General features: G+C 45.8%; 1 protein-coding gene across 1 annotated transcript in view; it reads left to right on the forward strand.

Moving 5' to 3' along the window:
• gk5 (glycerol kinase 5) overlaps nt 1-21,855 on the forward strand; it is a 105,795-nt gene that overhangs the window by 67,020 nt on the left and 16,920 nt on the right. Inside the window, exons 7-12 of the mRNA XM_072473916.1 lie at nt 3,062-3,123; nt 3,334-3,407; nt 4,489-4,549; nt 5,248-5,374; nt 9,844-9,948; nt 14,907-15,001. Coding sequence (XP_072330017.1) covers nt 3,062-3,123; nt 3,334-3,407; nt 4,489-4,549; nt 5,248-5,374; nt 9,844-9,948; nt 14,907-15,001 — 524 coding nt within the window. The remainder of the gene's footprint in view (nt 1-3,061; nt 3,124-3,333; nt 3,408-4,488; nt 4,550-5,247; nt 5,375-9,843; nt 9,949-14,906; nt 15,002-21,855) is intronic.

Consider the following 21,855-nt stretch of genomic DNA (forward strand, 5'->3'; position numbering starts at 1 on the left):
CTCCCTCTGTCCGTCTCTCCCTCCCTCCCTCCGTCTGTCTCTCCCTCCCTCCCTCTGCCCGTCTCTCCCTCCCTCCCTCTGTCCGTCTCTCCCTCCCTCCCTCTGTCCGTCTCTCCCTCCCTCCCTCTGTCCGTCGCTCCCTCCCTCCCTCTGTCCGTCTCTCCCTCCCTCCCTCTGTCCGTCTCTCCCTCCCTCCCTCTGTCTGTCTCTCCCTCCCTCCCTCCCTCTGTCCGTCTCTCCCTCCCTCCCTCCCTCTGTCCGTCTCTCCCTCCCTCCCTCCCTCTGTCCGTCTCTCCCTCCCTCCCTCCCTCTGTCCGTCTCTCCCTCCCTCCCTCTGTCCGTCTCTCCCTCCCTCCCTCTGTCCGTCTCTCCCTCCCTCCCTCCCTCTGTCCGTCTCTCCCTCCCTCCCTCCCTCTGTCCGTCTCTCCCTCCCTCCCTCCCTCTGTCCGTCTCTCCCTCCCTCCCTCCCTCTGTCCGTCTCTCCCTCCCTCCCTCCCTCTGTCCGTCTCTCCCTCCCTCCCTCCCTCTGTCCGTCTCTCCCTCCCTCCCTCCCTCTGTCCGTCTCTCCCTCCCTCCCTCCCTCTGTCCGTCTCTCCCTCCCTCCCTCTGTCCGTCTCTCCCTCCCTCCCTCCCTCAGTCCGTCTCTCCCTCCCTCCCTCCCTCCCTCCCTCTGTCCGTCTCTCCCTCCCTCCCTCCCTCTGTCCGTCTCTCCCTCCCTCTGTCCGTCTCTCCCTCCCTCTGTCCGTCTCTCCCTCCCTCTGTCCGTCTCTCCCTCCCTCTGTCCGTCTCTCCCTCCCTCTGTCCGTCTCTCCCTCCCTCCCTCCCTCTGTTTGTCTCTCCCTCCCTCCCTCCCTCTGTTCGTCTCTCCCTCCCTCCCTCCCTCTGTCCGTCTCTCCCTCCCTCCCTCCCTCTGTCCGTCTCTCCCTCCCTCCCTCCCTCTGTCCGTCTCTCCCTCCCTCCCTCCCTCTGTCCGTCTCTCCCTCCCTCCCTCCCTCTGTCCGTCCCTCCCTCCCTCCCTCCCTCTGTCCGTCTCTCCCTCCCTCCCTCCCTCTGTCCGTCTCTCCCTCCATCCCTCCCTCTGTCCGTCCCTCCCTCCCTCTGTCCCTCCCTCCCTCCCTCCCTCTGTCCGTCTCTCCCTCCCTCTGTCCGTCTCTCCCTCCCTCCCTCCCTCTGTCCGTCTCACTCTGTCCGTCTCTCTCTCTCACTCTCTCTCAAGATGTCTCTTTCTCCCTCTCTGTCTGTCTCTCTCTCTCGGTGTCTCTCTGTCTCTCTCTCTCTCTGTCTCTATTTCCCCCCCCCCCCCTCTCTCTTTCTCTTTCCCCCCACTTCTTGGCCACATTTCCTCTTGGCTGTCCTCCCTTCTCGACTTCCCCCCCCGCCCCAGGTTACTCAGTTCATCACCTTATTGATGGCCTGGCAACCTCCCTACCCTGCGCTCCTGCTCCTGGATTGTGAGCCCCGCTCTCTATCCTGCAGCCCAGACCACTGGTGATTTCGGTGAAGGCTCCGGCATCAAGAGTGCAGTGCACATGGGGATGGGACTAGAGTGCAGATGACGTGAAACGAAAATAGCAATTCCAATTGAGGAGAAAGATCCTCCTAATGAGTACAAACGTTGAAGTGAAACTACTTGAAGTAGTGTGACTTTATTTTATAATTCACCTGAGGAAGGAGCTGCGCTGTGAAAGTTAGTGATTCTAAACAAACCTGGTTAGACTTTAACCTGGTGTTGTAAGATTTCATATTTTATAATGGCATATGTCCTTGTACTATCAACACATAAATGATGGATCACAACATTATGGTTTTTTTCAAAAACTGATCAGAGGATCATTATGAATATAACCAATATTGATGATGTGCCTGAAACATTGTCTGTTGAAGTTGTGATTTTCTGCCGTTGAATGGTGCCTAGGTATTTGAACATGAAGTGTGGCCAAATTTAGAAATAGAACCTTTTACTGCACAAACTTTAGCCATTATTAAACAGTGTGAATAGGATGTTTCTTTCTGAGTTCTGTTAGTTTGTCATTAGTGAATGTAGTAATGGTGACAAATTCAAGAGAGACCTGGGTGTTTTCGTGAACCTGATGCTCAACATGTCTAACTGCTGCTGGTCAGCAATCAACACAACAAGGAGAACGTTGAGCTCCCTCGCTCCTCATGTAACGTTCTCTTTGGGCGGGGTGGGGGGTTGTTAATCCTGGCTATTGCCATAATATCAGGACTGTACAAGGATATAGACCCAAGAACTACCTCAGCCAGGGTGACAAGGGAACACGCGCCGTTCCAGTAATCTTGCCAACAGAGCTAACCGAAAATGTTGAGCAGCATAACCGAAACCATGCAAGTCAGGGGAAATTGTTATCATATTGCACTGTATTCTGCTCAGACTGCACCTTTAGCACTCTCGAATAGAATCCCTACAGTGCAGAAGGAGGCCATTTGGCACAAAGGGAGGGAAACCGGAGCACCCAGAGGAAATCCATGCAGACACAGGGAAAACATGCAGACTCTACACAGACGGTCACCCAAGGTCGAAATTGATCCGGGGTCCCTGGCGCTGTGTGGCAGCAGTGCTAACCACTGTGCCGCTCACTATGTTCAGGCCAGGTTATTGAAAAATGAAGACGACTTTCAAGCACTGGAAACAGTGCACAGGCTGGAGGCCGATCCCTAGGTTGAGGAGTGTAAACAATGACGATAGAGGCTTCCAGCTCGGAAAGGAGACATCGGAGAGGTAATCTCATAGCGTCACATAAGGGAGTTTAGTCCAGAATACTGCTCCAAATAAAACTAATTTAAACTAGTAAGAGATAAATTTGGAACTAACATCAGGAATTTCTTGTATAAAGAATGATTCGTACTTGGGAATAGAATTCCATGAAAAGTAATGGAAGTGAAAATCATGGAATTATTTAAGAAGCAATTAAGTGTAGGAGTGTACCACCTTTCTGGATGGTTTAAGATGGGTAAAATGACCTTCAACAACTGTTTACTATGTGCCAACAATTTAAGTATCAATTATCTGTACATTACCTGTGTTGTTCCTTAAATGTAGGTGCCGTTTTTGCTACAGATTACTCAAATGCAAGTACCACAGCAATATTTGACCCGTATCAGGTATTTTGATTATTTTTCTAATTCTGCACAAAAGTTAATTTTCATTCCGGAGAAAAGTTTTTAAATTGAACATGATTTAGAATTTTACCTAGTTTGAATTAATGGTATTATTTTTAAAAGCATATTTACGTTGAACTTTCATCTTCTGAGCAAACAAAGTAGCTTAAGGCAGTGTGTGAAATTTACAGTGATTAACGTTTATCATTTTAGATGTGTTGGAGTACATTCCTCGCCAACCTTCTCTCAGTGCCTTTGTCTATCTTCCCACCAGTGAAGGATACCAGGTGAGAAAAGTGAGTTTCTAAATGACAGCCAATATTGCACTGCTAATACACAGCAGTGTGGTTAAATAAGTAGCTTGGTGTTCAATGACTGACTGAAACATGGCTGAAGTGAAGTTGAGATGTTCTCGCTGGCGTAATTCAGTACCCGAGTAATGAAGAGTGATGGTGGTGGTAATTCCAACCACGGCACAGTAGCACAGTGGTTAGCACATTTGCTTCACAGCTCCAGGGTCCCAGATTCGATTCCCGGCTTGGGCCACTGTCTGTGCGGAGACTGCACGTTCTCCCCATGTCTGCGTGGGTTTCCTCCGGGTGCTCCAGTTTCCTTCCACAGTCCAAAGATGTGCAGGTTAGGTGGATTGGCCATGTTAAATTGTCCTTGGTGTCAGAAACGGTTAGGTGGGGCTACTGGATTACGGGGCTAGGGTGGAGGTGTGAGCTTGGGTGGGGTGCTCTTTCCAGGGGCCGGTGCGGACTCGATGGGCCGAATGGCCTCCTTCTGTACTGTAAATTCTATGATCATATGTACATCACTATCCAGTTTCAATCGCTGTTTTATTTAAAAAATTTATAAGTACAAAGGATTCAAAGAAGATCAACACAATTTATTATTAAGCCATGAAGTGAGGCTAAAAGAATCTCTATGGAAAAAGATTTAGGAGAGAGAGAGAGCAATGGGCGGAAAGCTGTTTGTTAAAGAGGCGAGTGTAAAGTTTTATATAAGTCAAGATGGCAGAAGCTTTATGCTGGTGGAAACTTGCCTTTTGCCCTTTGTATGATCATCACTTCACGGAATGTAATATTATTCATGAATGAAAATAGCTCAGACATGAGGTTATGCAAACATGTAAACTACTGCATTAAAGATAATGCACCAAGGGAATTAAATTTATAACAGTTGTCTTTCTTCCACCCTAGAATTCTGCATTTCAAGCAATAAAATATTTTCAACTAAAATTCAGCAACCATTTATAACTTAATATTCAAACTCTATTATCCATTTGAAAAAATATTATGTAACTCAATGAAAATAATGTCCTCTTCCCCCCCCCCCCCCCTCCCCTCCCCCTCCATATTTTAGCTACAACTTTGGTTACACTGATGAAAGTATATTTGGTGCCCCAATTCAAATAATGGCCTTGGTAAGTACTGAAATATATTTAATATTCTGAAATTCTTTTTCCAATTTGTGTGGTGGTGGAATATTCTGACTGTAGTTTTCCAAATCAGAGTGTAAATGTGCAAAAAGTGTTTAAATGTGCACATTTATGCATTCTTGTTTTGGCTTTCTGGTGAGCAACATTCTACACAATTACTGAGCCGTAATATTATTTCCCATACCTCAACATTGCTAATAAAGAGTGCTCATACAGTTGACCACAGAAACAAGTAAAATTAGCGGATTCCACATACGTTATTCAAATCAACGGAAAATGGTGGTCACTCAAATTTTGAATAAGCTTTAAAAATCTTCCAAAGTTCTAAATATTTTGTCAAAATATTTTGCTGAACAAAAGTGCTTACTTGGAAACTGCAGGTGGCACATGCAAGTGTTGCAGTGTCAAGGATTAACATCAATTATATTCTGTTATCACATCCTGAATCGCTATCCCATTGACTAACTTTCCCTGTCTATTTGGGTCGCTGGGGGTGGAGGGGATGTTTCTGGTTAGCAAGAGGTGAACATAAATTATATTAATTGGTGCTGGAATGTGAGCTTTTCCCATTCTCCCAACTGAAGATGACATGAAAGAGTTGAAGTGTCAAGTTGAGTCGAATGGATTTGGCAAGCGATTGTTCATCAGTATAGGTGTGTCTAATTCCTTTACCCTCTGTATAGGCAGCAGATCAACAGGCAGCCATGTTTGGGGAATGCTGCTTTGAACCAGGAAATGTGAAACTCACAATGGGAACAGGCACTTTCATGGCTGTCAACACTGGAACCAGGCCTCATGCTTCTGTAACCGGTAAAGCAATATGTTTTCATCATTGCATAATGTCGATTCACTCTAAACTTGTCGTCAACATGAAATAATTGGTAATCCTCCAGTATGGAAGTCATTGCGCAACAATTATGCAGAGCGATCAAATGTTCAATTTTCTGAGGTTTATGTTCACATTCGCGTGCCTTGGTTATAATGCGGCCTCCTCTACGGGTTGACCAAATGCAGACCTGCGTCACTGCTTTGCAGAACATCCCCTTCAGTCAACAAGCATGGCCCCGACCTCCCGGTCGCTTGTCATTTTAATTCACCACCTTGCCCCCTTACCCACATTTCTGTGCTTGGTCTGCTGCAATGTTCCAGTGAAGTCCAGTGCAAACCTGAGGAACAAAACATCATCTTCTGATGAGGCACTTTACAGACTCAACATCCCCCCCCCCCCCCCCCCCAATTAAGGGGCAATCCAGCTACCCTGTGCATCTTTGGGTTGTGGGGGTGAGACCCACATGGGGAGAATGTGCAAACTCCACATGGACAGTGACCCGGGGCTGGGATCGAGCCCGGGTCCTCGGTGCTGTAAGGCAGTAGTGCTAACCGCTGTGCCGCCGTGCTGCCCTCTAGACTCGGCCTTTGTGTTCGACACAGCAGACCATCACATTATCTTCCAGTTTGTATTTTTTTTTTGCTTAATGACTGTCCGTAGCTTGTTCTCATGTTTTGCTTGCAGACAGCACTGACCTTTATTCTGCTATTGGTACCTACTCCAGGTAATTTGCTGGAATGGGCAAACAGGTGACAGATGAAGTTCAGTGTAGAGAAATGTGAAGCAATTAATTTTGGTAGGAAGGACATGGAGAGACAATGTAAAGAATAGGCTTTATTAATAGGGGCATTGGGTACAAGAGCAAGGAAGTTGTGTTGAACCTGTATAAGACATTAGTTTGGCCCCAGCTGTACACTGCACTTTAGGAAAGATGCAAAAGCATTGAGATGGTTCCAGGGATGAAAGGGGATTTGATAGAAGTGTTCAAAATCGTGAGTCTGGACAGAGTAGTTAGGGAGAAACTGTTCCTAAGGGTGAAAGGATCATGAATGAGAGGGCGCAGATGTAAGGTAATTTACAAAAGAAGCAAAAGCGATATGAGAAAAGGCCTATTCACGCGGAGCGTGGTTACGGTCTGGAAGTGTGATGGAGGCAGTTTCAGACGAGGCATTGAAAAGGGAGTTGAACGTTTCCTTCAGGATTATGGGACAAAGGCAGGAGAATGGCACTCACTGAGTAAATTGCTCACTTGGAGGGCTGGTGCTGACATAAAGGGCCAAATGTCTGTCTTCTGCGCTATAACAATTCTGTGATCTGAAAATGCTAGTTATGAGCACGATGTGCCATATTTACTTTGGGTTCACTAAATGCTAAGTACAAAAATATTGGAAGACATTTGGTCTCAGTCAGCTGGGCATTGCTAGATGGTCATTGTCACCAAATGGTAGACAGCAAGTCAGTGGGCAGTCGCCACAGGTTGTACAGATCTCTGAATAGGTTAGAAGATAAGGATGAGATTTCCAAATCCACTACAAGGAGCTAATGTAGATCAGTGAGGGGGAACTTAAATGTGGGATAGGGTATAAGCCTCTGTTTTGATCAGGTGGAGTTTATCGAAGTTGGAGAAAGCCACCAAGGAGACCTTTGGAAATATTGATGAGGGTGATGAAAGTAGTAGATGTGAACTGGGTCAGGCAGTGTTGTAGTGGTGAAAACAGGCAGTATCTGTGATGGAAAGAATGTTGAGTTGGAAGATCAGCTCGGAGTCGAATAGGATTCCAAATCTTTACTTAATCTGATTCAGGCTGGCAACACCCCCCAAACAAACAAACAATTCTGGCCTTGCCTGCAATGCCAAATCCCAAGTAAGTAGGATCAGAGGTGGTCAAGAGCTAAGAATAACTCCGCCAGCAGTGTCTTTGTTACTGTGGTCCATCCTGCTCCCAGAATATCTTTTTGCAGGTGTGGGTTGGGGGGAGGAGACAGCAGCAGGAGACCACCCACAGGCCGCAGGTAGCGACATGACTTGTGAAGGAACACTTAATGCTCCCTCAATTTGAAGTGAATTCTTATATAAAAGTGGCTGTAAGCTTTTAGAGAAAAATTTAATGTAGATGACATGGGACCTGCCAGCTGTCTAGAAAGGCAGTGATGGGGATGCTTTGCCTCCTTTTGGGTATGTGTAGAACATGCGGTTCAAATGCCATCTCGCATTCACTTTAAAACTCGATAGAAATGTGAGTTACACTTCTCAGATGCAAAGTGAGAATCTTTTATTGCCTCTACTGATTACAATTGAGAGAAACTTAAAGCCATTCTCAATAAAGTCTTGCCAGCAAAAGACTTAAAGAGAATAATTTATAAAACAATTTTAACCTTCAAAAATAATACAGAAATGGTTTCTTGCTTAAAGCAAAACAGCTTGCCCGAACTCCAAGTTAAAGTGGAAAAGTGAAAATACGAAAATAAGTATAGCAAGTAGTTAGATCAAAGTATAGACTGATCCTGGATAGAAAATGGCTGTCCGAACTCTCGTGTTTAAGGAAAATGTTATCAGTCTGAGGCCATCTGTCCATACGTCTGTCGTCCTGATTGGTTGGGTGAGTTTCAAATGCATGGGATTGGATAGTTAACTGTCAATCTTCAATGTGCAACATAAGGTTTAAATGTTTCATGTTTGAATTTTTGTGTGTGCTATGGAATGTGATTTTGTGCTGTAATCGAGTCTGGTTCTTACTGGTTTTCTACTGACTTTCATTTTATCCATATTCTGAACAATGGTGACTTCATATTGCTATGGTGCTGAATTTGACCTTGATCTGATTACTGGTACAGCTCATTTCTTTATATGAAATCTGCTCATTAGAACAATAGTCAGTTCATATTGGCAGTAAAAATGTTGCATTTATCTTCAACTAGTTTGGAGATGTGTCAAGTTCCATACCTCTGTTAAAGTTATGTGTTTTGTCATGACCTAAGGTTATGAATACTGAAATCCTTATTTTAAAATGGGTATTAAAGATTGGGCTTTAATATTTACATCAAAATGGCCTTTTACCTATTAGAAATAGCTGATTCCCTTCAGTATGCCTGCTGCAAAAGTGCCAATCAGGCATTTAAATGGGTAGTGGTGTGCCTTCCTGGGAGCAAGGACCTGGGATTGGAAGCTGCGTCTACTGAGAGCTCCTGGCCAATCTTTATTGCATGGCGGGGGGGGGGGTGTAATGCAAAATCCTGAGGTCCGGTTTCACTGAGGAACTCGGGCCACATGTGAGTGAGGATGGGAGAGGGATCGCGGATTGGGGGCTGCGGGGATTATAAAGTGGCGTATGTGGATGCAGTGAACAAGGGGCTACCCTCGGAGGCCCGGAAGTTGGCTTATCACCACCTTCTCGAGAGCAACTGTGTATGGGCAATAAATGCAGGCCCTGCCTACAGCTCTTGCATCCCAAGAATAAATGCTTCAGAAATAACCTGAGAGCAAGGGAAATACTGGTGTGGTGGAGCCAGATGTTGTCAGCACACATATGGAAGCTCACCTGGTGGTTATGATGTTTGGAACTGAGAAGCAACATGTGAATGAGAAAGATGAAAGAGCCAAGGATACATTTTTCATGTATTTCAGTTTCAGGCCAATGTTTCAGGTCAATAACCTCTCATCGTAGCATTTATTTATTCATTTATCTAGCTTTCCCTCGTGTTATTCATCTCAACTACTCTGACCTTGATTTCCGCATGGTCTTGTTGTCACTTAGTTTACCATACCAAACATTAGCTGCATTCATATAAATGATGGCCATGGTACACATATTCAAATAACCATGAGAGCTGAAAGTACTCTTACCACTCCTTGTTGTGTTATATTACTACTCCTGGTAACATGTTAGATTACAGGGGTGTAATACATATGTTGCTCATTTGTCTTGCCGAGTTATACTTAACTTGATGATAAACAATCAAAGTCTTCCAGTTGATAAATTATTTATTGAGTAACAAAATAATATATTTGTGAGTTCTTTACTTTAATACTTTGACTAGTAGTAGAATTAACTGAGATTGAATTGAATTAACAATGTATATAATACACTACACTCTGAGCTGGTCACACTTCTAAGCTCTAGCTGTAATATACACAAAGAGAGTGGGAAAACTGATTGAGCTTACTTATATACTCCCTGTTAGTATTGCCCTCTAGTGATCATCTGACTGTACTGATTAATCATGTATTTACTCATACACTTCCTGTTAGTGTTGCCCTCTAGTGATCATCTGACTTTACTGACTAATCATGTATTTACAGAGATCACTGCACTCCCGACTACAAGTACTACAAGATTGGAGTTGATGGCCACACTGGCTTTCCAAAAACATTGCAAATGTGGGACACCTCAGAATCTGATGTGTACAGAAGTTGAAACATGCTTTCTAAAGTCATTGTTTATTAATGCAGGTCTTTATCCATTGATTGGCTGGAAGATTGGACCTGAAATTACATTTATAGCTGAAGGAAATGCTTCTGATACGGGTAAAGTGATCCAGTGGGCTCAGCAACTGGGTAAGTACGTTTGTTACTGTGTACGCTTTATTACTGATGTGGCGATGCCGGCGTTGGACTGGGGTGAGCACAGTACGAAGTCTTCTATGTTTCTGGAACATACCTCTTCATTCACCTGAGGAAGGAGCTGCGCTCCGAAAGCTAGTGACATCGAAACAAACCTGTTGACTTTAACCTGGTGTTGTAAGACTTCGTACTGCGCTTTATTACTGTCATTGGACAGAAGATTTAATTGCTCTCAAACTTCAGTTGAGCTTTATATGTCACCTTTTTCTGCATGTTCGTATTTGGGCGTTTAAACAATATGAATTAGATCAACAACAATGTTAACCACCTTTTACAGAAGTAATTATTCCTGCATCGTGTTTCTACATCCCAAGATTTATTTTGTGATCAAGTTAAGCCATGTATGCAATAAAAACAGAAACGCCTGAAAAATCTTCATCTGTTGAAAGGTCATAGATCTAAAAAGTTAACTCGATTTCTCTCCTTTCACAGACACTGCCTGACTTGCTGAGTTTTTCCCCCCCCAGCTTTCTCTATTTTTATTTCCTGTTTCCAGCATCCGCAGTATTCTGCTTTTCGATTAAGTGACATATGTGTTGGGCAGTGGAACTTTATCTTCCTTTCAGTTCCCTGTTTTGTCATCCACTGTTGTTAGTCATTCCCATTTCTAGTATTGCAAGAGTTAAATGTAGGGCTACGATCCCTTTCTACAGCTTCACTGAGTTTGATCAATTGCAAACATTTTATTTCTTTTAGTTATCACCTTCATTTTCAGGATGTCCTTAAGCAATGGATAACTTTTACAGTACAGTCAATATTATGTAGGTACATGTGACAACTTGGCTTTGCACAAGTTCCTACAAATGATAAATTGAGGGCGGAAGTTTGACATGGATATTGTGAGAATTCCCTTCTTGTCTTCAGGTAGCAGTATGTGACCTTCAGGTAGCAGTATGTGACCTTCAGGTAGCAGTATGTGACCTTCAGGTAGCAGTATGTGACCTTCAGGTAGCAGTATGTGACCTTCAGGTAGCAGTATGTGATCTTCAGATAGCAGTATGTGATCATCCAATTGAGCAGACAGATGGGGCTTCAATCATCCTAAAGACTAAACTATTGACAATGCAGCATTCCCATCAGAATGGTGCTGATTTTGTAGTGGGGTTTGAATGCACAACCGTTTGACACGCGCTTGCTACCAAGTGAGCCAAATGAATACCTGAAGAACGTAACTGCTGTGTGTTGACCCCTTACCTCTGGATCCCTCAGCCACGATTTTTTACTTCATTTTGACAAACTTTCACCCAAAGCAAGTCCAATTTTCAAATAATTTCATCATATTTGTACTTCTTCAGACCAGGTATCGTGATTTGTTGCCTTTTCCACGCTGTGAAGCTCCAAAACCAGACATTTTTCCAGCTGTGGTCCAGTTTTAATTTGTTTTTTCCCATTGCCGAATGCCCTACTTCTGCTCCTACACGTTATGGTCTTCTGTAGCATCAGTATTATATGCTGACTTTAATTTCCCATAATCCTTGCCATGCAACCTGTGGTAGCATTAATTTTTTATGCCTTTATCAATTTGCTTCTAATTTATTTTGTGTCCCAAATCTCTGTCTTCACTCATGGGTTGTGTGTTGCTGGAAATAATGTCCACGTGAACCACTTTCTTGGCATTTTCCCCATTCATTATGCTGGTTGCTTCCTTAAAGAGCACTTGCCTGGTTTGTGAGGCATGGCCTGATTTCTGAATTCCACATTGGCTGCTTCCGATCATTTTCCTCAGGTTATTTAATCATTTCATTGTTAAATATTTTAAGCCAACTCATCTGTATCACTTGGATTAGCTCTGTCTTCCTCTTTCAAGCTGGGTATTATATTGGCTACCGTCCAGACCTCTGGCATAAATTCATAGACACTTAGGCCCAGACTGAGGTCAGTGGCCCGTCATGACTGCTGGCTCTTTGAAAGAGTAGTTGTGCTTAGTTCTACATGCCCCCTTCTTGTCAGTAGCCCTGCGAGTTCCTCATCCTCCAGTAACTGTCCAGCTTCTTTTCTAAAATTATTTATGGAATCGGGTAGATTATCCCAGATCCTGGCAACTGAGCAAAATTATTTTCCTCATCGCCCGTCCAAATCTTTTGCCAATGATTTTGAACCTGCAACCTTTATTTATTGGACCACTCATTTGAGGAGTCTCTCCCACCCCCCTCATTCTCTCTTGTCACATGTCATCACCTTAAAAAATGTCTTCAAAAGACACCAGCCGGAACATTTCCAGCCTCTACGCTTTCTAATGCCTTTGCCGAGGTCTGTGCCCAGAATTGTTCATATTACTCCAGCTGAGGTCTTACCAGCGATTTATAAAGTTCTAGCACGATCTCTTTGCTTTCATATTCTTTGCCCATATGTGTAAACCCCCGTAATCCATTTTTAAGCACCTTATCCACTTGTCCTGCCCATATAGAGTCATAGATGTTTACAGCATGGAAACAGGCCCTTCGGTCCAGCTTGTCCATGCCGCCCAGTTTCTATCACTAAGCTAGTCCCACTTGCCTGCATTTGGCCCATATCCCTCTATACCCACCCTGCCCATGTAACTGTCTAACTTTTTTAAAGGACAAAATTGTACCCGCCTCTACCACTGCCTCTGGCAGCTCGTTCCAGATGCTCACCGCCCTCTGTGTGAAGAAATTTCCCCTCTGGTCTCTTTTGTATCTCTCCCCTCTCACCTTAAACCTATTCCCTCTAGTTCTAGACTCCTCTACCTTTGGGAAAGATGTTGACTATCTACCTTATCTATGCTCCTCATATATATGGAGACTAAGGTGTCTTTGCTGTTCTACACTTTTCAAAATTGTTCCATTTAGTGCTTTCTGTATTGATGGAGGTGATCCCAAAGTCCATAAATGCATGCTTCACCACATTGAATTACATTTGCCATGCACCTGCCGATGTAGTAATAGAACTCTGAAATTGCATTTCTCTGGTCTCCACTATTTGCCTGTTTCCTAAAAATCCTTGGATGTGTCCAGTCTGGTCCAGCACTTTACCTTTTATACTTTTAATTTAATTAGTTTGTTGAATACTTTCCTTTGAATTGTATCTGCTCTGACTTGGAACCTTTGCATGACTTACCTCCTCCCCAATATCCTTCTAGAAAGATTAGGAACACAGTAGGCTATTCAGAACCTCAAGCTGGCCTGGTCATTTGTTACAGTCCCAGTGATGTTATAACTGGATGGGAAGATCAGCAAATGGAACCCTGGCTCAAAAGGATTGCTAATTGGCTTTTAACAAGAAAAAACATTTATTAAGCATGAAAAGTTTGACTATAATACTACTCCTTCAATCCCCTTTATCATCATGAATATACGCCGCTTTCAAGGATAACACAGGTTACACAATATATTTTACGCTGTAATGTTCTCAATAAACACACAGTCCCTGTAACCCAACAGACTAACTGTGGTCAGACGACACCCCACTCTGAAACCCAGTGGCAGATGCCACTCAATCAGTCTTCTGTGGATTTCTCCTCAAATTCCCCCAGATGATTAAGTGTTTCCAAAGTCTCCTCTCTGAAAGACACGCTTTAAAATATTGTTTTAAACAATGCTTTCCAACTTCCTTTCAGACAAGGATTTCTCTCCTGAATTGCCACATGCATACAAACCTCTACACGAAGACTGAGGTACTCCGTCCCCAACAAAATACTATTGTTTCCTAAGGCTGGGAATAAGGACACTAAACCTTATGATTGCTTCCTCTAACCAATTTCATCCAGTCTACCCTTTTCAGGTCTGCCTTTAACTTCAGTGAACAGTAGCCTGTTCTAATTCCCATTCCTCTTGGTTCCTATAACTTGAGCTTCTTGGATGCTTCTCCTCATTCTGGTGTCTAGAAATAACTCTCCTTTAGATCCTCTGGAATTTGTTTTCATCCCCATCTCTCCATTGTATGTCTTTCCTGCCTCTATCAGAGCTGTTCACTAGCTCCAACAGCCTGGATCCAATTAAATACTAAAACTCAATCCTCTCCCTAAAAGTGGCCCCTGGTTGCTAAGCAACAATTCATTCTTTCTCCAATCTCTTATTTACTTTACACGTCGTAAACTCTCTCAGTACAATGCCGCCACAGTTTAAAATGAAACCATAAACCCTTTGTTTAACATGAATGCAAACACCTTTGTTTAACATGAATCTAACTAGAGTTTTATCCTTCCTTACACAGGAATACTTAAATTAAATTCACTTGGATCAATATCTTATTTCTAATCTCCAGCAATACAAACAAAATTACATCTCGACACATTTAATTTGATCATAGCTGATCTGTACATCAATTCCATTTAGGTGCCTTTGCTCCATACCAGAGAATTCCGAGAGTGCAGAAGGAGGCCATTTGGTCCATCTACCCTCTGAAAGAGTACCGTACCTAGGCCCACCCCCTCGCACTATCCCCATAACACCATATCCCCACCTAACATGCACATCTTTGGACTCGAGGGGCAATTTAGCATGGCCAAATCCACCTAACTTTCACATCTTTGGACTGTGGGAGGAAACCCACACAGACATTGGGAGAAAGTGCAAACTCCATACAGACAGTCACCCAAGGCCGGAATTGAACCTGGGTCCCTGACGCAGCGATGCAGCCGTGCTAACCACTGTGCAGCTCTTGCATAACCAAAATCTCAGTCTTGACATTTCCAATTGTCCCGGCCATCACAGTCTTTTGTCGTTATCCTAACTGAGTACGTCTATTATAATTAGATTTTTTTTTTTTTTGTTCTGGGCCTGTAAATCTGTGTAACATGATTTTCATTCTGTGACCAACATATTTTCCCAGTCGTGCAAGACTGGGTTCCAGACTGAATGAAATGGCACAATTTTTCAACTTGCTGAGCTACCCAATCCACCCTCCTTCATTAGCCCTTCATATATTTCCAGGTTTATTCTCTGATGTTGCTGAAACGGAAAAGATGGCACAGGAAGTGCAAAATACAGATGGCGTATATTTTGTCCCATCATTCAGTGGATTACAGGTAAATGTCCGCAACAGATGTTGTACCTCCCCCCCCCCCCCCGACAACAATGGCAACATATTTGTGATTAATTTAAAGTACTGAACAATTAGCACCTCTTGGGTGAGTATGGCACTTGCACTTAAACAAAAATCTAATGGCTGATTTCAGAAAGTAAATCATCTTTTCTCGTGCATTTGAGGGTCGCAATACCATAATATCTTTTAGCTTGTTGGCTTTACACACCCAATTCCCTCAATTTCAATGTTTTCAGCTGGATCATGGGCGTTAAACTTGCCTGATTCTGCCTTCCTTCAATCCTTTGCTCTCTTTGTTTGATTAGCATGGTGAAAACCAGATGCCAACAGAAACAAATACATGTTCTGACACACTGCAATGCAGTACATTGATGCATCAACACTGCCTACCCTGCATTGCTTTTATATAAAGCTACAGTAGCCCCAGCCTGAATAATGTAATGTAGTTTCAGGTGGCAAGCAATGTTTGGAGCAACTTTCTCTTTATTTGTGAAGTTGTTTAAATGTACAGTTACACCGACTATTAAAGTTCCAGTATTTTTAGTACTGTGTAGGGTAATGAACGTACTGACATTAAGTCCTGCTCCTTCAAGTTGCACTTTTAAGTGTAACCAATATAGTATTAAATGTAACAGCTAATAATCTGTACATAATGTTGATTTAGAGGCACAACACTTTGCAGATCTAAAGTTCATTAGTCTGAAGTAGTAGGACAGGGGTTCATGTTTGTAAACTCCTACACAGTGGGATCCTTGTTCTCAGCTGCCCGTTCTTGGGCATTTGCAGGGTGAGGGTTTTGAAGTTCTCCACATGGTGAACAGGAAAAAGATGGAAGATCAGAATTGCTTTCCAGTCTGTGTGACTTGATAGCGCATCTCACACGATATTTACAGTGCCATTGGAATGCTATTACCTCTACGTTCACCTCTATCTCGCACACCTCTATCTCTCACTGAGAGATTCGGATTTTCCTTCGTTCTCGTTGGGTCAAAATCCTGAAATTTCTGATCAGACATCATTGTAGCAGCGCCATCAGGAGACACATTGCAGTGATTCAATGAGAGAGCCTACTTTCTCAGGTTAAACAGGGACATAATATATGTGGCCTTGTTGTTATTACGTGCATCCTGAGAACACTCAAAAGCAATCATCAGGTCAACATGTTGCAAAATAATGCAGCATTTGTGAATAGTTAACCTTTTAGTTCTGGTGTTTTAGGTGCTTTTTAAAATGAGGTCTGAGGCGTTTTGCTTTTTACATTTTTAACTCTTGTCCATTCACTTTGTGGACAAAATAGTCTCAATTTGTCGTGTCATTTCTGCCTCTGTGCTCACGCAAAGTATTGCAAGGAACACAATCATTCAGAGTTATGTAATACAGAATAGACAAGTAATGTGTTAAAATAACATATTGATTAATGATTATAATGACATGACAATCGTAATTTGATAGAAAGAAATGAGAAAATAAGTAAAAAGAAAGCATTTTTTACATCTCAGAAGAAAAGAAGAAAGAACCGTCTTTCTAAAGCACAAACAATAACCCCAAATTGGTCAGTCCCACTGTTCCAGAAATGGATACATACCGTATGACATAGGAGCAGAATTAGGCCACTCGGCCCATCGGGGTCTGCTCTGCCAATCAATCATGGCTGATAGTTCTCTCATTCCCATTCTCCTGCCTTTTCCCCATAACCCCTGATCCTCTTATTAACCAAGAACCTATCTATCTCTGTCTTAAAGACACTCAGTGATTTGGCCTCCACAGCCTTCTGCAGCACAGTGTTCCACATATTGACCACCCGGTGGCTGAAGAAATCCCTCCTCGTCTCTGTTTTAAAGGATTGTCCCTTTAGTCTGACATTTGTTTCCCACAAGTGGAAACATCCTCTCCACGTCGACACTATTCAGGCCTCGCAGTATCCTGTAAATTTCAATAAGATCCCCCCCATATCCTTCTAAACTCCGAGTACAGACCCAGAGTCTTCAACCGTTCCTCATACAACAAGCTCTTCATTCCATGGATCATTCTTGTGAACCTCCTCTGGATCCTTTCCAAGGCCAGCACATCCTTCCTTAGATACGAGGCCCAAAACTGCTCACAATACTCCAAATGGGGTCTGACCAGAGCCTTATAAAGCCTCAGAAGTACATCCCTGATCTTTCCTTCTGGGCCTCGACATGAATGCTAACATTGCATTTGCCTTCTTAAGTGCCGACTGAAACTGCACGATAACCTTAAGAGAATCATGAACAAGGACTCCCAAGTCCCTTTGTGCTTCTGATTTCCTAAGCATTTCCCCATTTAGAAAATAATCTATGCCTAAATTTCTCCTTTCAAAGTGCATAACCTCACACTTTTCCACATTGTATTCCATGAGTATACAGTAGCATACCCTTGGTACTTCCATTGCCAAGTCACCGAGTTACTTTATGGGTGGGCACTATGATCGGTCACCCTGTTCCTGGCCCTTTCCACTGTCTCCAGTTGTGACTACAGTTGACTCCATTACAACCTTCCAATACCTGGTACAGTCATTCCCAAAATAAATCTCAATTCTTATCAAGGTACTGCAAGGCTTTGCAGACTTCTAAATATCCAATTTGTTCATGCAGCTCTTGATGGACTCTTCTCATTTGCTATCAATCAGGTGTTGTGTCCATCAACCAGGCGTCATCTTCCGATGCTTCAGGTGACCACACCACATAGTTATTCAACATCCTGGCCTGTAGTCCCAAGGGTCACTGAATGCAGTAACAAAAAGACTTTGATAAACAAAAGACAACTGGCGGGATTCTCCGTTGCCCGACGCTGATATCGTAATCGGCGATGGGCGGAGCACCGATTCCGAATCCGGGCCGGCGCCGGTTTGAGGCTGGTTTGCGAGTCTCCGCCCCTCCAAACCGGCGTCATTGTGATGCGCGCCACACACAGTCGCAATGCTGTTGGGGCCATATCGACCGGTCCATTCGCAATGCTCCGCCCCGGATGGGCCGAGTTCCCGACGGCGCGGGACATGTGTCCTCAGAGAAATCAGAGAAGTATAATGGAAAACAAAGGTGTAGTTTAAATACCAGCTGTGCATGCTGGTATGGAAAAAAAACAAGGTAAGGAAAAAATTAATCAAATCACAATCATAGCTGGATTAAGATCAATGTTTACCAAGTGAGATTAAATACTGAATGACTTGCAGTATTCATTATAGGCTTAAAATCAAGAGCAAAGCTGAAATAAAATACAAATACAAAGTTACAAAACTTAGTGGTTGAAGGCCTCAGGCCTATAATACCGCCTGGAATTAACCCTCCCAGCTAAAAAGCCTGCCCAGCTGAGGTACCCTCAATAATGACGCTTCGAGTGTAAACGGTAAAGAAGGCTTTAATAGACTAAGAACTATGCTAGAGCCGAGACATGTGCTAACTGCTGCACAGCCCACAAGGCAGCCCCTTTTATATGGCTCACAGATGGGCGGAGCCAGAGGCGGAGTCCCCAGGGATCCAAGCCCGGTCTTAAAGGGGACATCACCTTACATGATGACAAGGCAGTAACCGTTCATCACATTCACCCCCTGTTTTAAAAACCTCCTCAGTTCGGGCGGTGGTGCGCTTGCACGGACGTCCTGGTTGAGGGTACATCCGAGAGCACAGCGGTCGGAGCTTTGGTCCGGGTCGGGGCAGGGGGACTAGGCGAGGTCGGAGGTAGCGGTGCCGGCGCCGGCGGGGTGTGTAAAGGGGGGGGCGCAAGGGGGGGCATGCGGTAGGTGCTCACCAACGGGGGGTAGGGCCGGAAGGGGGTGTGTTGTAGGGGGCGCCGGGTCCTGCAGGGGAGTGGCGGGGGAAGGGGCGTCTGTAGTGGGGGATCCAGCGGGTGCCAGATCCCGGAGGGAAGCCGTATCTTGCCTGCCGTCGGGGTACTCAACGTAGACGTAACAGGGGTTAGCGTGGAGCAGTCGGACCTTTTCAACCAGGGGGTCCGTTTTATGGCTCCTCGTGTGCCTCCAGAGAAGAACAGGTCCCGGAGCCATCAGCCAAGGTGGAAGCGAGACCCCGGAGGTAGACTTCCTAGGGAAGACAAACAATCGGTTGTGAGGGGTCTCATTCATGGCCGTGCAGAGGAGTGACCTAATGGAGTGTAGGGCATCGGGTAGGACCTCCTGCCAGCGGGTAGTCGGGAAACTTCTCGACCGCAGGGCCAGAAGGACAGCCTTCCACACTGTCTCGTTCTCCCTCTCCCCTTGCCCGTTTCCCCGTGGGTTATAACTGGTCGTTCTGCTCGAGGCGATGCCTTTGCTGAGCAGATACTGTCGCAGTTCATCGCTCATGAACGATGTACCCCGGTCGCTGTGGATATAAGCGGGGAAACCGAACAGAGTGAAGATGCTGTGCAGTGCCTTAATCACGGTGGCTGAGGTCATGTCGGGGCAGTGGATGGCGAATGGGAAACGGGAGAACTCATCGATAACGGTGAGGAAATGGGCATAACGATTGGTGGATGGGAGGGGCCCCTTGAAGTCCACGCTCAGTCGCTCAAAGGGACCCGAGGCCTTCACGAGCCGAACCTTGTCTGGCCGGTAGAAGTGCGGTTTGCACTCCACACAGATCTGGCAGGCCCTGACCATGGCCTTGACCTCCTTGGTTGAGTAAGGTAGGTTGCGAGACTTGATAAAATGGACGAGCCGGGTAACCCACTGGGGGCAGAGGTCATTGTGGATGGCATGCAGGCGGTCATCCTGCGCGTTGGCACATGTGCCGCGGGACAAGGCATCTGGCGCCACTGGACGATACTTGATATCGTACGTGTAGGTGGAGAGTACGATCCTCCACCTCAAAATTTTATCATTTTTTATTTTGCCCCGTTGCGTGTTATCGAACATATAGACGACTGACCTTTGGTCGGTGACAAGGGTAAACCTCCTACCGGCTAGGTAGTCTCTCCAGCGCTGCACAGCCTCCACAATGGCTTGTGCCTCCTTTTCGACTGCAGAGTGTCGAACCTCGGAGGCGGTGAGGGTTCGGGAGAAGAACGCTACTGGTCTGCCTCCTTGATTGAGGGTAGCAGCCAGGGCGATGTCTGATGCATCGCTCTCTACCTGGAAAAGAATGGTTTCGTCCACCGCGTGCATAGCGGCCTTGATGATGTCGGCCTTGATGCTGTTGAAGGCCAATTGAGCCTCAGCCGAGAGGAGAAAAGTGGTGGTCTTTAGGAGTGGGCGGGTTTTGTCCGCATACTTGGGGACCCACTGGGCGTAATAAGAGAAAAGCCCCAAGCACCGTTTGAGGGCCTTGAGGCTGCGGGGGAGAGGGAGTTCCTTAAGGGGGCGCATGCGGTCAGGGTCGGGACCTAGGACCCCATCTTCCACGACATAGCCGAGGATGGCTAGCCGGGTGGTGTGGAAAACGCATTTTTCCTCGTTATAGGTCAGGTTAAGGGCTCGGGCGGTCTGGAGGAACTTTTCGAGGTTAGCGTCATGGTCCTACTGGTCATGGCCGCAGATGGTGACATTGTCCAAGTACGCGTATGTAGCCCGCAAACCGTACTGGTCCACCATTTGGTCCATCGCCCTTTGAAAGACGAAGACCCCATCTGTGACACTGAAGGGGACCCTGAGGAAGTGGAAGAGCCGGCCGGCTGCTTCGAAGGCAGTATAGGGGCGGTCTTTCGGTCAGATGGGGAGCTGGTGGTAGGCGGATTTGAGGTCGACCGTGGAAAAGACTCGGTATTGGGCGATCCGATTGACCATTTCCGCGATGCGAGGAAGGGGGTACGCATCAAGCTCCGTGAATCGGTTTATGGTCTGGCTATAATCCACGACCATCCGTTTCTTCTCCCCGGACCGGACTACCACCACTTGCGCTCTCCAAGGGCTGTTGCTAACCTCGATGACCCCCTCTCCCAGTAAACGCTGGACCTCTGACTTGATAAAAGTCAAATCTTGGGCACTGTAGCGCTGGCTCCTGGTGGCGACTGGCTTACAGTCGGGAGTGAGGTTCGCGAACAGCGAGGGGAGTGCGACATTCAGTGTCGCAAGGCAGCATACCGTGAGGGGGGACAAGGGTCCGCCGAACTTCAGTGTCGGGCTTCGGTGGCTGCACTGGAAATGCAGTCCGAGCAGCAGGGGGGCACAGAGGTGAGGGAGGATATAAAATTTGAAACAGGTGTATTTGGTGCCCTGGATTGAGAGATCCGCAATACAGTACCCCTTGATTTGTACCAAGTGGGACCCAGATGCGAGGGCTATGGGCGTAGGGAGCAGCGCCTTACCGTTTCAGGAGGGATAAAGCTCTCCGTGCTCCCGGAGTCGAAGAGGCATGCAGTGTCGCGCCCGTTGACCTGGACCTGACTCATAGAGTTCTGCAGGTGTTTTGGTCGAGGGTGATCGCACCCACTCGCGGGTAGTTCGAGTCCTCAGCCGAGTCGGACTTGTAAAATGGCCGCCGCCGTTGGTCGCACGTGTCGGGTCAAGAAGATGGCCGCTCCAGTGATTCGCACGAGGCTGATGACTCGTCAGAAGGGGGCGTGTCGGGTCGGTGCGCAGCCGCATTGCGAGGCCTGCGGGCCTGAGAGCCTGATTTTCGGGCCGGCTGTTCTTTGTTTTTCTGGCCCCTGGGTCTGGCCAGATAGACCCTCGCAAAATGCCCCTTCTTCCCGCAGTCGCTGCAGATCGCGGAGCGGGCTGGGCAGCGTCGGCGTGGGTGCTGGCCCTGTTCGCAGAAGTAGCATGGTGTGCCCCCATGGTGAGCGAGTCGCCGCGTGGCGCAGGCCTGTAATACGGCTGAGTCTGAGGAAGTCCGAGGGGGGCTCGCAGAGACCGTGGGGTACGTACCCAAGTTATGTCAG

Source organism: Scyliorhinus torazame, chromosome 14, assembly GCF_047496885.1.
Source record: "Scyliorhinus torazame isolate Kashiwa2021f chromosome 14, sScyTor2.1, whole genome shotgun sequence".
NCBI classification, from domain to species: Eukaryota; Metazoa; Chordata; class Chondrichthyes; order Carcharhiniformes; family Scyliorhinidae; genus Scyliorhinus; species Scyliorhinus torazame.